Below are 15,998 nucleotides of genomic sequence, written 5' to 3'. Positions count from 1 at the left end.
TTTTGGGCAGCTGGTAGTGGATTATACCTGTGTCGGAATCTGCTGCCTAAATACTTAATATTTTTAGAGGACTTGTTCTGCAATAAATAGACACAAAATGGACTTTCGTATTGATAACCTTGGGCAATGTCCAGAAAAGTACTAGATGGTTGAAGCAGAACTGAACCGCAATAGAGATTAGAGGACCCAATGTAAATTGAACTAAGAAATGCTTTTGGTTCTTACTCCAAGCCTTTGTGTGTATTTTAAATAAAACATCACTGCATAAAATCTTAAAAGGGCCTGCACTTTACACTGTTTCGCTTTCCACATGCTGGCGCTTACAGATCCCACGCTCCAACATTTTTATAACGTAATTAACTGTTACCTAAATGGAGCCAAGATGTTGGGGATTACAACCTTTCCTTCTTTGTTTCGTACAGTGCTTGAGCTAGTGAACCTTAACAGTCCAGAATCATGAAAATTTAAATCCTTAGCCCAAAGTTAAAATTGTAGCTGCTTTTATATTCTTTAGGCATGAGTATCTTTTTCTGTATTTCTGCTTTAAATACTCCTAATGGAAAGAAAATGGGTCCCATGTTTTGATTCTTTTATTTCATGAATATGACTAGTGTTGCATCTGGAAGTTTCCTATGCTTTGTTAGCATACAGTGATGTGGTAAGTCCTTACAAAAGGTCTTACTGTAACTACCCTTGCAGTCTTTTCAGAGCAGCTAAGACTGCGAATCATTTATCGGGGGAATGTTAGATTTAGTCATACCCACCCTCTTTTGAGCTGTCAGCTTTTGTTCTTCTATGTAAAGTTGCAACTGCTTCTGTAGTGGCACAATGAACTTGACTGGGAGCTGATCTGGCTGAAAAAGTCCTTTCTCCAAAACAAAAAAAAAAATCCATAATTCCATCTGGGTGAATTCCCTGATGAAGTTCATGTTAAATCATCCCCAACAGGCAAAGCAAGGACATTGGAAAGGAAAGGAATAATTGGGAGGTATTTGTGCCAGCTTAAGCAATACTACTCATCAGCCTGAGTTCTAGAGGTTCCTTCCCTCCTTCTTGTGTGATTTCCTAATGAAGGTGAATGCAACCTTATAGATGTGCTTAGTTATCTTTTTACTCTGTAATGCTCAGAGCAGTGCCTGGCTTACTGAAAGCAGACTCCTAAGATGGGAAACAAACCCTGCGTATTATTGAAACAATGAAAAACAATTACAGTTTACCCAAAATATTTCTAAATGTTAAAAAGTACATAATTAGGACTTTCATGTACAGATAAGAAGTATTTCAAGAACTGTGCTTTAGTTGTAACTTGAGATAAAGCATGTTGTAATAACTTTATTTTTATTACTTCTTTTTTTCTCTTTAGGTAATTCTAGAAGCTATGGACATACTCTTTAGAATACGAGGAGGGTTGGATCTGGCATTTCAGCTTGCAACTACTGATGGTGTGTCTTTTAGATTATCATAGCTCTCTTAATAAAAGCATGATATTTCTATAGATGCTGATTAACTAGCTACGACGTTTATTTTCTTGGCATTTCAGCAGATGTGAAGTGTTTCTTCCTAAACCCCCAAAGATGAAGTCCAAAGAATACGATTTTTTGCCTCCGTTAATTTTCTGTCAATCTTCCCATTTTACTGTATGTTTTTAATTTTAAATTGAGGTTAGGTTTAAATGATCACTTTAGGCCCCCCCCCCCTTTTTTTTTTTTTAAGTATTTGTACTACTTATGTAGTGTTGGGATTGCTTTTCAACTTAATCTCAGAGTTCACCCTAGAATTCCAGACAAACAGAGGGCAACTTGCTGAGAATGAATTCAATTATAACAAGATTCCACTAATAATATAGCCTTGAGATTGTGGACCAGTCTTTCTAGAGAAATAGAGAAGATGAGCTAGCTAACTAGTTACTCCACTAAATTTAGGCATGGTTGGCTACTGCAGTCACATGTGATAACGAGACCATATGGCATTAAGAGGCTCCTCTTGTTCTGCGTTCTTGCAATAACGTGGAATTCACTTCAAAAAATCTACTTAAGGCTATCAGTGGTCATTGAGCTCCCTATCATAGGGAGGAGTGCAGGATTTCTTGTGCAAGAGGAGGGCATCTGTAGCTCAACTGTTTGGTCATTCCGTATTTAGAAGAACATATCTTTGCTAGAAACTGTGATTGCTAGTGATTCTTGTAAAGAAACTTTGATTTCAGTTCATGATGTGGAATGGAAGTGTTGAATAGATTGGCCTAAAGGTTAATAATGTTTTATTGCATCCTCAGAGGATGCCCACTCCTTCGACTTTATTCACCGAGTACTGGATTTTAACCACAGTGAGGCAGAGTGACAGGGTGTTCAGATTGTTTCAGTGCAGCATAATTAATTCCACAAACAGAGAATGTGTCAGTATGTGAATGTGGCAGACCACTGCTTTGAAGGCAATCAGGTCTTCCTTTTGGAAGAGATTTACGTAAGTATGTTGGGCTTTTCCAGATTTTTTTCTAGTACTGTAGCTTTAACAGACTTGTAGCAGAAAAGCCAAAGGTAAGCTGATAAGGTAAAGAAATACCATTCAGTGTTTTGGTAATCTTCGTATAGCTTATTTCATTCTGAGTAACATTTGTTGATCTCCTCGATGAGGAAAACAGTGCTGGTAACATGCAAACATTGCTCTGTCATATCCGCTATTGGTTCAAGTTGTAAGTAATGGGTGCAGCTCTTACAAAGTCAAATCAAGCTCTGAAAGACAAGAATCAATAGCAGGAATAAAGATTCAGGTTTCCCAGTGTGTGGCTTGCTTACAGGTGTTGGCCAAAGTTAGGTCTGCAGCTGGAGTGTAGGTCCTGCTTTTCCCAAAACTTCACATGCTTTAGGTTTACATTTTTGGATAATGATATGAAGTCAGTAAGATGTGACTAAGATTGAATCTTTCCAGGATTTACTCAAAAGAATAAAAATAAGCATACAGTGAAGTATCTGTTCAGAGGTATCTACAGAGAAGTTTATACGGAGAAGTTTGTCTGACACTGAAAGCCTGGTTAGTCGTTACCAATTTGAGAATCAGGTACAATGTAGGTTATTCTTCTGTAATTCTGTTAGCTCTTCATATTTTACAAGTTAAGAGAAAAAGACTTTTGTTCAAGCAGGTACGAGTGCCAGTGCTTGAAGCAGACCTGTTGAGTAAAAAGCTGAAATCTTATCTTAATTTTTGCTTGCATAGCCGTCTTTCTGGTCATAACAGAACTTACTTTTCTTTCAAAGTCAAAACATACCACTTTTATTTTAAATGTATGTCCAGCAGCTATCATAAAAGAGAGAGAATTTTCTGAGCTAATTATATCCTTATTCTGTTTTAGAGGCATCAACAAAAGAGGCATTAAAATATATTTTCAGTGATCTTGCAAACAAACTGTCTTCAGATGCTCTTGTATTACGGATTTGCCACAGTTCAGTCTATGTGTGGCCTAACAACGGTATGAACACTGTTCCGTCAGAACTAACTGATGATTCTGCTTGTAAGGAGATAATACGATTTATACAGTAAGTATATTAAAAATATATATATTTTTGGTAATACGTTAATTTCATGTTATAGAAATTTCTCTTTCTGTTGATACTTAGATTTGATCAAGATGATGAGACCAGACGAAAGCTTGGCAAAAAAAAGGATAAAAAGTTACAAGATATGGTATGTGTCCCACCACACTAATGAACTATAACAAAGAACATATAATTTAAAAATTACTAGATCTGCTTTCCATAATCTTCTCTGCACAAATAGGCATTTACATGACTTAGGTGAACCCTTTTAAAGGCATTGAGATTCAGCATTAATGCAAAGATCCATCTACAACAGATGAGCATGCAGAAATGTCAATCTTTAGCACTGTTAGCTTTTTAAAAAACACAATTATTTCATTACTGAATTGATTATAAAATATCTACCGTATTCTTTTGCCTTATTGGTGCATGTGTTGCTGGAGATGTACTATTGCTGTCTTTATTCTTTGCAGCAGCAGATAGTCAATATAGACCTGATGTTAGAGATGACATCTTCATTAGCTGCTTTGGCTCCAGTCATTGAAAGGGAAAACAAAGAACACCACTATATTAATATGACGTTACCAGTTGATGTTGTTGTGTCTGTTTCTCCAGAAGAAACTTGGGGAAAGTAAGTGTGATTCTGAACTTAAGACTCTTCAGTTTACTTTCGTTTCTGCTTTTTCCTGAAAGTAATAAAGTAAAACTATTATATTCTTATCCATTTAATAAAGTGGCATATAGTATTTTACATAGATGGAATTTGACTGTATATGCAATAAAATCTGAAATATTTTCATACTGATTGAAAACTCCAGTAGACAGTTTTAATAATTTACGTAAACTTTTTTTGCTATCTACAGCAAATTCAGTTTATGAAGAGTTAATATAATGGCATGCTTTTTTTTTTGCTGACTAGGGAATAGGACACATTTTATTTTAATGTAAAGCTTTCATCGTTCTCTAGGATGCTTATTGAGTTTTCATTAGGATTTTCAAAACGGAGAAGGTTTTATTACATGTAATGTCTGATAGATTTGATAACTTGTAACCATTGCTTTAGTAAGGAATTCAGAAAATTGAGAAAATTTTCCAAATATTCTTTAATTCCTGTAAATACGTGCATGTGTGAGAAAGAGTGACAGAGTATTTGATTGAAACTAGTGTCTTTGTATATTTTATTTGTTTTATTTTGCTTTTTTCCATGGGATTTGATTCTGAAGCATATTAAATCAGGTGGATGAAACGCAAAAAAAAGTCTCATAATCTGATATGTAACTTTAATTCCATACATGCTCACAATGTTTGTGTTTCTATTATGAGACCAGGGTACCTCTGCTTTGGAGGGTTGAATCACTAGGGCGTAGTTTCTGTGCGCAGACGTGCTTTGAGCAAAGCCTTGTATTTTGCAGGCTACGGAACCTCCTGGTGAAAGCAATTCACAGGCAATTAACTGATATGGAAAGATGTATCATGAAATATAGGAAAGGAACATCAATTGTGGTACCAGAACAATTTCATTTCATGTTACCAGGAAAAAAACACCTTGTAACAGTCTCGTACCCTACAGGTATTTCAGATGATCAGCTGGAAAGTTACAGAAAGGTAAAGCTTTTCCTTTAGGTGACATAGAATGAATACTAACAGATGCAGATTTGTTTTATTATTATTATAATTGAAAGCATATACTGAATATGTAAGCTTGATTTACTGAAAGTTATTTTATAAAATTTATCAGATCTCTTTCTTTATAAGGGGACAACAGAAATCCTATGTAGTTTAAAAGTCTCTTTTAGATAGGTTTTTATCTAGTAGTCCTTTCTGGTCTTTTCTGGTGCTGAATTCGTTGAATTCTCCACTTCCACTGTAGTGTGTAAGGTTACTTGTAGCGCGTTATTACTTAACATCTTTAACTGGTTGCCTGAGAGGGTTAGGATTTTTTTTCTCGTGGCCCGCAGCTAACCAGCTTTAGCCAGTTTTTTGTTTCTGTTTTTGCCTTCTGGACCATCAGTGATTGCCACAGCTGGAAAAGGCAAGATGGATGGGGTGAAAAATATTGTGATGTGGCACAAAGAATTCTATCGGGATTCATGACAGGTGTATCTGGCAGATGTTGTTAGGGTCACATAGTTTAGCATATCGAGAGTGGGGAAGGAATCTTCTAGCTTGTGAGATGGAGAGAAGCCTTGGGAATTTTTCATTTTCTTCTGCAGAGTGAAGCTTGTACTGGTGTCTAGGATCATTTGGGTATATTAAACCTAATCTATTCCTTGCCTTTGCAGGGACCTCAGACATTGGTGGAACATAAGTCTTTCCTGCTTTCTGTCTTCAGTTCACACAGTTTTATCTACTGATTACTTAAGTGCTATCTGTAACTAATGTAATTGGGTTCAGTGTTGGGTCATCTGTGTGAAATGTATTTCCTGTGATATAGAGGTTATCCTAGATGATCTTGTCCTTCCTTTTGCCCTTACGCTTGGAAGTAAGACAATATATCTCTTGAAATGTTGTTGCTGTGTTGTTTTTTAAATCTCTTAAGCACTATTTACAATTGAATATGCTTAAAACACCAGCTCTTTCTCTTTAGTTTGTCTCAATATATGCTTTATGTCTCAATATATGTCTTTAATGTTATTCAAGATTTAAATTCAGTGTGTATATACACTACTAAATAGTTAAATATGTAATCCTTTTCCATTATGGGATGTTTTGTCATATTTTCAATTTGTCATGAAATCCTGAGTGCAGCGCCGGAGAAATTGGTATAATGTAACAGGGCTACAGTGTGGGCTCTTTTAGATAGGAGGTAAGCCTTCATGAGCTTTGTCAGAGAGGTGTACCAGTAAACATATGTGCTACATATTAATGTATTTTAATTATGTATTAAAATCTGTTTAATTTGAGTTGCTAAGCTATATGTTAAAAATTTGTTGTCTTTTTTTTACTTCAAAAGTGTCACTTCCTTTAGTCCAAACTTTGAATTCTGCTCTTTATTTTTATTCTAACTTGCATGTAGGAATTACATGGGTTGTTCAATCTGCCATGTGATAGACCATATTTCAAGAGAGCAAATGCTTATCATTTTCCAGATGAACCATATAAAGATGGATATCTCAGAAATCCACATATACATCTCAATCCACCCGGTACGGATTCTGGTATGGTAAGTTTCAGTTGAAACATTTATAAGAAAGCACTTTTTTTATTTGCTTGAGATTTATTGTTAAAAGAAACAATTTAGACAGTGAATGTTGTACAGATAAGAAAGAAAGAGAAACAGTGCAATAAGTGACTTGGTCTTTTAAGCAGAAGGGTCTCTCTGTGTAAAATGGCATTGCTTTGGCTCTGTTGATCCCAAAGGGGTATTTTGTTGTTATTTTTTTTTGTAAAAGAATGCACACCATTTTAAATGTTACCTCACATATTTTTAATGTGTATTTAAAAGTTTATCAGAACGAAGACAATAAACTGAAATGGGGAATGTGGAGATGCTTAGGAGAGATAAGAAAGGAAGAGTGATCATATGTGATTTAGAAACCTGTCATACTTCCAAAGATTCATAACCCTCAATTGAAAGCTGTTACCGTGCAAGTGACATACATAAATGGTTTATCTGAAAATGGATGTGAGTCTGATTAGATTCAGCTGTATTATCTTTTCTGTGCAGGTTTATTTAGTACATGGCATATATAGTTACCACCACTATATGCAGGATCGGATTGATGACAGTGGTTGGGGCTGTGCCTATCGATCTTTGCAGACTATCTGTTCTTGGTTCAAGCACCAAGGTTACATGGACGCGTCTATACCAACGCACAAGGAAATTCAACAGGTACAAATATTTTTGCAAATTAATTATAATTTAGGCGTAGTTAATTGCTTATAAAAGTTTGTATAGATTACGTTATTTTTTAAGTATAGAAGTAATATATCTTTAGACTTCAAAATTGCGTTGGTATTTTTCATTCATCTCTTGAAGTGAGCTGTAGTACTTCTGAATTGTTATTTTTGACAAGTTTTATTGTAGGAGGTGTGTTTCCAGCTGTTTATCCATACCAATGAGATTAATTAAAATAGTCTTCTAAATATTTCCTTGGATTAACTCTCCATTAGAAATTCAGATTATAACACATTTTCACCATTTTTGCCAAATGAAAGAGACCAAATAACTCAATCCATCAGACTCAAATCAGTTTTAAAACTGACTTGTCTTCAGTTACAGCTGGATTAGTCCCCAGATGCTAGGCATTAATTTACTGTGATTTTTTTGCAGCTCTGCCAATGAGAGTAATGGGCTTCTTTTGTTTTTTGAACACCCTTTGAATTCACATTTTCTTTTGTGAATTTGAATGCATATCTGAGTATGTTTACTTATGTTAATGCTACTGAGGAAAGACTATAGGCTTGGGTAGCTTTTTTTTTTTATGCCTAGGAAAAACACTGCATTTATCCTCATTCTTCTAAAGAGAGTGTTTTATATAATATTTATTTTTTCAACGTTTTTGGCAGAGATTGGTTAATCCGTAAGAGGACTTGCCTCATGTGTAACAGACCTGTGAGCACTTAAGTAAAATTTGTGATTTCCCAAACGTTTTTTAGTCCCCACCTAAACCACTTACACTAAACACTCTAAACACTTACAGTGTTTTAGACATCTGGAAGAGTACGTTAGCCTTTAAGAGTCTTTTGGGGCTCTATTTACTGAGCAGAGAAGGTACCTCTCTGCAATTCCGTGTGTAATGTGTAAGCTTCAGAGAGCAGAAGAATTTAAAATAAACCTCTACCCTCTGTTTATTTTTTTAGTCAGTTTTGGTGGCTTCTTCTTTAGGGCACTCTTTTATGGATTCTTTTCTGAGATACCTTGAATAGTAATCCAAGTCCTTAAGTCTCTGCAGTGACTGTTGCAGTGCAAAGGATGCACTTACGTAAATAATAGGCACTTCAGCACTCATCATTCCATTTCTTACTCCATTGGTGGATCTGGACTTACACTGAGTGCTTACTGCACTGTACTGTGTCTGTATTCAAAGGGCGTTTCCAAAACAGAAGCGCAGCACCTGAATTCAGTATCTGTTTGTCTGCTTTTGACCAGTCACGTTCAAAACATATTCTATATATTTAAGCCAACTTTGTATGTTCACGAAAAATAGTGGGATTGCCTACTATATGTTGCTGAGGTTTTTTCTTCTTTGTGTTGATGTTGCAAAGGCCCTGGTTGATGCTGGAGACAAACCAGCAGGATTTGTTGGGTCACGGCAATGGATTGGCTCTATTGAGGTACAGCTTGTTTTGAACCAACTTTTTGGAATAACATCAAAAATATTGTTTGTCAGGTAAGAATCAGTATCGGTTTAATAGTTCAGTAATTGCTAGAGAGGCTGAATGTCTTAGGATGCTAGTTACCATTACTGAACAAGGGATAATAGGGGTAATAAAAGGGATCATGGATCTTGTACCTGACGTTTTAAGGTTCTCTTGTTCATAAACCCCCGTTCTTGCTTTGAGTAGTGATGAGGAAAGTGGCAGCTTTTTACAATTGAAGGTGTTGCTGGATTTCTCAAGGGCTTCAGGCTCAGGTTTGCAGTGCCTATGAATCGCATAAGCTGAATTCCACATTTTGCATATCGTTATCTCCCTTGCATCACAAATATAATTTTTGTAACAAGCGCACACACTCCAGGAGTCATAGTGAATTGAATGCACGTTAGCAGTAAACTATTACTTCATCCACAGAGCTAGCCCTTCAGTTCAGGATAGAGGCAAATTGTTGAGTAGCCTAGAAATAGTAGTCTCTGTTCTGGTTTTGTATGGCAGATAAAATAAGGGATTTGTTCCCGTTCTGACAGTCTGACACTCATACGCAGTAAAGAGCCCTACAGTTATTTTTGGGAGGAGAAGAATAGTGTTCACTGTTTATCTGAAATGAAATTACTGGACTGCTGCTCTTTTATCATCTAGATAACTGTAAGCAGTCTAACAGATCTCTGAGTGTTGTGTTGATAAATACAATAATGGAATCAAGAAGAATATTAGTAACTTAGCCTGTAGGAAAATTCTAGTCAAACAAGATACAAGATGAGTTGTAGTTATTTAGACTGTGTTCTACTGTGGATGTTCTAAAAAGGCATGTAACCATGGTGACAGTGATTCTTAATGGTAGAAAAATAGTTTGTTTCTTCATATTTTGTAAAGTTTTATACAGCCAATTTTAATCTTTTTGTTCCAGAGCTTATATTTGCAGATGATCCACCTATTATTTATAGCAGCTGTGACAGGCCTGCTAGCGTGAAGGCTTTTATTCCTGTGAATAAGAATATAGATTCCTTTGTGAATTGCCATGAGGGAGCACCGATGTTTTTCAGGATTATAAAACACCGACCTCACTACCATGCTGAGAGGAGAGATGTCATGCATGCAGCCTGATAGATCTTTCTGAGCTGGCTCTGGATAGGATTTTGTCTCGGGCACAATTCCAGCTAGCATCTCATTAACTCATTATGGAAATAGTACTTCACAGCTGCACCAGCAATAGCAATGCTGAATCAAGTATTGTAAATGCACCCTTTCCTGGAGTTCCAGTACTGAACTCCATTTAATCCATCTGTCCAGGGATTTGATATAGTTGAAGCAGGCACCCAGGCTTTCTTAGGGTTTCCAAAAGACTAACTGTTATATGAAGAAATATAAAAGCAACTTAATAGAAATATCTGTATTTATTTCCTTGCCTAGCTTCTCACCTCTTTTAGAAGTACTGTCAGTCTTCCAAGGAGACTGTGAGTCTCCCTCAGATGCGTGTCTTCACTTCCAGATCCCGGTGTATGTGCACACATTGTGTGTGTATGCCTTTCCTTTCCATGCACAGTCTCTTGACTGTGGCTGGTCCCCAGAGTTGAACGGGAAAGCTGGGAAATTAAACCAAGCTGAGTTCAGCGTTGCTGTGACCAGACTACTAACAATAAATGAGAAAGTTGTTTTAAAGTCAAGTTAGGTATGAATATTGCACTGCGTTTGCTTGTGCAAATAAAGTGGAAGCACATCATAAGACCTTTATCAAGACCTTATTTTTGTTATCTTTCTGATGAAGTTCTGTTACTTCAGACTTCCACTTGCTGACAGATGTGACTAGTCTGTTTTTCAGCCGCTTGGATGGAGCCACCAGGGTTTACCAGCTGTCCCCACTCTAGGAGACAAGCAGCAGACACTTGATAGAATCTGAGTGACTCCAGGTGCTTTGGTGGCAGCTAGGGTTACAGCACTTTCATTGGCCCAGCCAGAATCTGAGAGTTACGTAACGGACTTTTTTCCAAATTGTCCCAGGAGGTATTTTGTTTGTTTGTTTTAACCTGCTGAAAAAGAGATAACCTAAGCCGCTATTTAAGCAGTTACCTATGTAGTTAACTAGTATGATGGATAATTACAAAATTAAGCCTCATAAGGATGAAAAATCTAATACTGTATTTCTCACCTAGCCAAGGTTCTGAACTAGTTTTGCAAGGAAGAGAACTTGCTAATCATTTCAAGACTGAAGGAACTCCAGTTATGATTGGTAAGTGCTTTGAGTACTGAAGAAAGCCAATGTATGTTCATAGGTTTGATGATAAATTTAATCAGAATTGATTCCATTTACTCTACAAGAGTTAACCAGAAATCTAGCTGAATTATCATGCTCTTCCTGTGGGAGCTTGCAAAACCATATAAATTAGTCTCAATGGTATCTTTTCATTTAGTATTTTACCCAAGCTCAGTATTAAACCTGGTAGCAAAAGTAAATCTGAATGGGATTCTTAAAAATTACCTTTGAAGTCAGAAGTCCAGATGAGTGGAGGTTCATATAATTGCCAAAAAACTTTCCACCGCAGAATAGTAGTGTCCATCTGGCTTTGAAGGGATGGGTATCATTCATCATCCAAATTCTTTTTAAGACCAGAATACATATTTTAATAATCTAAAATGCTGATAACATAGGAAATACCAGTTTTAAGAATACCATAATTTTAATGGGACCCCTGCCGAGAGGCATGAAGAAGAATATTTAAAATATAATTTTCAGCTGTAATATTTTAATTTTAGCATAGTCTTGATACTAAGCAAGTATGGAATTGAGACAGTGCCATCCAGCTCAGGCCATTTCCAGAAGTGGAAGAAATTGTAATCATATAAGTTGTTCTATTCAGCTGCACGGAAGAGAGTGTGGTTTAGGAGTCTTATTTTTTTAATGGGTGCGAGCCGATGATATGGTTGCCTGTGCTATCAGAATACTTTTTCCGTTCTTCTGCTTTAGCTATTTGTTTTGGTTTTACTTTATCATTTAGCTTCTTGTTATCATTCCTTGTGTAACAGTATTTGTAAGCCGTTCCCTTTGGTATCTGGCTTTCCTTCCCTGCCCTACTAGAAGTTGTCCATGAAATACATTATGCTAATTATCAATATGAGTAAATTTCCTGTGCTTAGCCAATTGGGTTTTTTCTCCTTCAACAGCTTGAAGCTTCCCTGTGAACACTGTAACAAAAGTCTTAATCTCAGGTTTCCCAGATATATTTATTTCATGTGATCTCTGACTCACCTTAATTCATGCACCTTGAGAAGTATGTTGTCCCACAGTCTGGATATTTTTTTGCCTTTTGTGTTCTTCAGTATGCCTCTCTGTTTTTTGCAGAATACAGTAATTCCTGTCTGGCAATGTGTAGAGTGTTGCTCTCTCAAATTACAGAGATGCCAGAAGTTCAAATTCAGTATGAAATAGTCTTGGGTTTTTTACTTTCCAGAAAGTCCACTTTCTGGACTCCAAGAATTTTGATCCCGTATTAAAAATCTTTTAATCTATAACTTCTCCCTGTAATGCTCTCCTGTGATTTGTTTTGCTTATGTTCTTTTGTATGGTATTCTTGCAATTCCTATCTATTGCGTGGAATCTTTATTGCAATATCCAGAAGAAGTAACTTCTGATGCAATCAGTTGTTGAAAAAAGACATGGAAGAGTCGAGCTGTAGCCAGCTCATCAAAACGTCCCCTTTTCCTGTCTGCAGGCAAGAGGAAGCAGAGTCAGAAATTACGTCTTTGTTCCTAATATTCATTGATGGAATTCAGTGGAAAACAGCAGATTCTCTTATCCAGGAATTCTAATTTCTGTTCTAATTTTAGTTCATTTACATCCAGGAAGTTTACCAGACTCATTCCTTTTCTGCATTTAAGTTTCTATAAAGAAAAAGTGAGCGAAACAGATGTGTGAAATATCAATGACTTCATCTGGTGGAAGTGCTGAGGATTTAACTTGCCATACTGACATGGAAGAAATTTGGAAAGTAAATTCTCTAGTGGTAGTAAGTAAAGTAAAAATAAGTAAATTTCTCTAGTTTTAATAAGATATGTTGTTTAACAGTATGAAGAATCTTACATAGTACAGCCTCAGAAACATTTTGCTAACCAAGCTAAGGCAATGTGTTAATACAAAGTATTGAGGTACTTTACTTAGGCTTGCATATTTAGTCAGTCTCACTGGAAATGTTGAGCAATTTGTTTTCCTCCTATTTAGGTGGAGGTGTTTTGGCTCACACAATATTAGGAGTGGCTTGGAATGAGATTACAGGGCACATAAAATATTTGATTCTAGACCCACATTACACTGGAGGAGAAGATCTGCATGTTATTTTGGAAAAGGTGAGACTTCATGCATACGCATATATATATCTCTTAAAAAAAATACACACATACACATTTTGACATTAAACAAATACATATAGCCAAATAGGAACGGAATCAGCTTATGAAGAGGTTTCTTTAGCTTCTCTGTTCCTTGTGGAGGAGGAGCAAGGAAAAATCTGACTCCAGTTAACATGCATGTATGTTGTGTATTGTTAGTTTCTGAAACTTAGTGTCTTTGGAGAAGATATATTGGGCAGGCAACTACATAAATTTGTTACAGTAAAAAGAAATGCTCTTTACTTTTGGGAAACGAAACCTTCTCCTTTTACTCAGTAATATGTACAATAAGTATGTCTGATATTTTGAATGGAACAGAAAAATCTGTTCAGTTTGTAAACTGCTATTACTGTTTAGATTAAAAAAAGAGAAGGCATTCCAATGTCAGGCATTCTCAAATCAGTCTTTGAACTAAGTCTGAAGGGCCGATGTGTTTTGAAAATCTGGAAAAATTCTGAAGAACTAGTGAGTTGTTTAATATTATTTTCATATCTAAAGCTACTAAAAGGAGTGACCCAGCAGATTAGCTAACAGTAAACCCAGTGTCAGAAACTTAAAACCATGAAAGGGGCTAAAATACTACAGGCTTTAAGTGGTAATGCTCCTATTTTCTGTTATTGAACTTGCAAATAGCAACTTTTATGTCTTTATTTGCTAGCTTTGGGTTAGCACAAAGTTGAAAAGCTGCTGGACAAGCATTTCAGTAGTCCCATAATGGTCCAAGCTTGAAATGGATACTGAAAGCAATATTTAATTTCTAAAGAGCCTGTCGAACCAAAGGCTGTTACAGCTGCAAGGTGTTCAAGGACAGTCCAGGAGGATGAAATATATGCAGAACTCCTTTTCCTCCTCAGCAGCAGAGGAGGGTAGGAATTGAGGTGAACTGTTAATTTTGTAGCTGCTTTCTTCAGAAACACCTCACATGATAATGTCTTAGTCTGCAGACTAAGAGCTTTATTAGGGTGTTTTTCTGCAAAAGTGTGATCAATAGCACACCTGCTGAGACTAAGAGCTCAGTTTGGCTGCTGCTTACTGGATAGTATGAGAAGAGAACAAGAGTCACATAGGCTTCCTTTTATACCTGCTCCAAAAGCCTGTAAGGAGCCAAGGGGGAGAGGGTATTGAAATCCAAACCATTCCCAAAGCAGGCAAAGGTTCTTAGAAACAAGACAAGAGAAATGGAAACTGGGGGGAATGAGAGAGTTTCAGAGTAAGTCTTACTGTGGCGGCAGAAAGCAGTGGGACATGGAAAAGAGATGCTACCTTTTAGAAGCAGAGAGAGAGACAGAGACAGAGAGAGAGACAGAGACAGGGAGGGAATGTGAGATCTATCATTTTCCAAATCAGCTCATATTTAGAACTATGAAAACTTTGGGCCAGGGCCCAAACGGTCAGTAACTGGATGAATCCTTGTTCTTCCTTTGTAATAGCTGAGATTGGGTGTCCTACTTGAACACTACCCCTCCTTATTTAATGAAATTACACTTGCTTTCTGCTTACTACTGAACAAGAGGTAGAGTTTAAGGAACACTGCTCTCTGCGTTTCCTAGTGGTCAGGGTGGGGCAGCTACATTGACCATCTCCTTATTTAATAGGCAGGCTGTTTTAAGATCCTATTCTAAGGTGCTTGATTCCTGTAAAGTATTGTGCAGGAGTATACCTTCTGTATGTCAGTATGTCTTGAAGTTAGGTATTTTAATGCCTAACCATTAGGCATCTGCCAGCGTGCATCTTTTGGTGCAATGTGTTGGTTTTTAAATGTAGGCCTCTATTATGGAATAGGAATACGAAATAATTTTCAATAAAAAGTATGAAATGAGAAGAGCATTGCTCCTATTGGTCAATAAACATGCAAGAAAATTCAGTGACTTAAAAAATATTTGACAACAGTAACCTCATGAATAACTTGGCAGACCTTTTGATGCTTTGAGATTCTATAAAGTGTTTTCCGTTAATGTGTTTCCAAGCATGTACAAAACTTTCTGAAAATTGTGTCACACAGTATTCTATAGATATCTGAAAATAGCTCAGATTAAAATTAGTAAGATAAAATATAACCAGTGGTAGTAGATATGAAAAATAGAATTCATAGTAGACTGTTAATTGGATCTCGTTTTTTCTTGTACAGGGTTGGTGTGGATGGAAGGGCCCAGAGTTTTGGAACAAGGATGCTTATTATAACCTGTGCCTACCACAACGACCAAAAACTATTTAAATTCTAATCGTATGCTGGAACATGGTGAACCAGAATGCTAGCTGATCTAGATACAACTGTCTTGTTATTTATGCTGTATATAGATGACTTAGAAAAAACTTTAAGTCAATCACAACTCAGTTGAAATAGAAATGTTACTTAAGTAACTTTAAAGTAAGAAATTAAAAAAAAACTAAAGACTTTAAAAATAATGGAATGGCTGTGAGCTGTATTTCTGTACAAATACATTTATTAAGTAACTAGTAAGTCTCTTCTTTTGGCTAAGATAAAAACGTTACACAAACATGAGGTTTTACGCTAAAAAGCTTTAACATTTAGAAGCCCAAACCTTTTATTTTATGAAATTTTCTTGCTGGAAAGATGAACCGCATTTTATTGTTCAGATTTTATACAGCCAGCTGTATGGTGCAGTACAATACATGTTCAGAGGCGTTGTTTACTGCTTTTACTGTGGATAACAGCATTTTGGATGAGAGGGATGGGAGAAAAATCATTGTAAAATACTGAATTTTGTCAACTATGTTTTCATATTTACCTAGAAAAAATGTAAGAGA

At 36.3% G+C, this 15,998-nt stretch overlaps 1 protein-coding gene across 4 annotated transcripts in view; it reads left to right on the top strand.

The window, feature by feature from the left end:
• Positions 1-15,998, top strand: part of UFSP2 (UFM1 specific peptidase 2) — a 17,167-nt gene extending 1,169 nt beyond the window's left edge. Inside the window, exons 2-13 of one of the 4 annotated variants that reach the window (XR_011141038.1) lie at positions 1,364-1,442; positions 3,347-3,530; positions 3,612-3,678; positions 4,004-4,161; positions 4,943-5,135; positions 6,547-6,693; positions 7,198-7,362; positions 8,739-8,863; positions 11,000-11,076; positions 12,723-12,850; positions 13,063-13,187; positions 15,358-15,640. Coding sequence is in view for 2 of the 4 variants with exons in the window: in XM_068942681.1 (XP_068798782.1) it covers positions 1,364-1,442; positions 3,347-3,530; positions 3,612-3,678; positions 4,004-4,161; positions 4,943-5,135; positions 6,547-6,693; positions 7,198-7,362; positions 8,739-8,863; positions 11,000-11,076; positions 13,063-13,187; positions 15,358-15,444 (1,407 nt within the window). In the remaining 2 variants the exon portion in view is untranslated. Of the gene's footprint in view, positions 1-1,363; positions 1,443-3,346; positions 3,531-3,611; positions 3,679-4,003; positions 4,162-4,942; positions 5,136-6,546; positions 6,694-7,197; positions 7,363-8,738; positions 8,864-10,999; positions 11,077-12,671; positions 12,851-13,062; positions 13,188-15,357 lie in introns of all 4 variants that reach the window. The other 3 variants (XR_011141037.1, XM_068942681.1, XM_068942682.1) reach the window with 3 other exon arrangements.

Source organism: Struthio camelus, chromosome 4 (assembly GCF_040807025.1).
Source record: "Struthio camelus isolate bStrCam1 chromosome 4, bStrCam1.hap1, whole genome shotgun sequence".
Taxonomy (NCBI): domain Eukaryota; kingdom Metazoa; phylum Chordata; class Aves; order Struthioniformes; family Struthionidae; genus Struthio; species Struthio camelus.
Note: the sequence above shows the minus strand (reverse complement) of the source record. Positions and strands in the feature narration are given on the sequence as shown.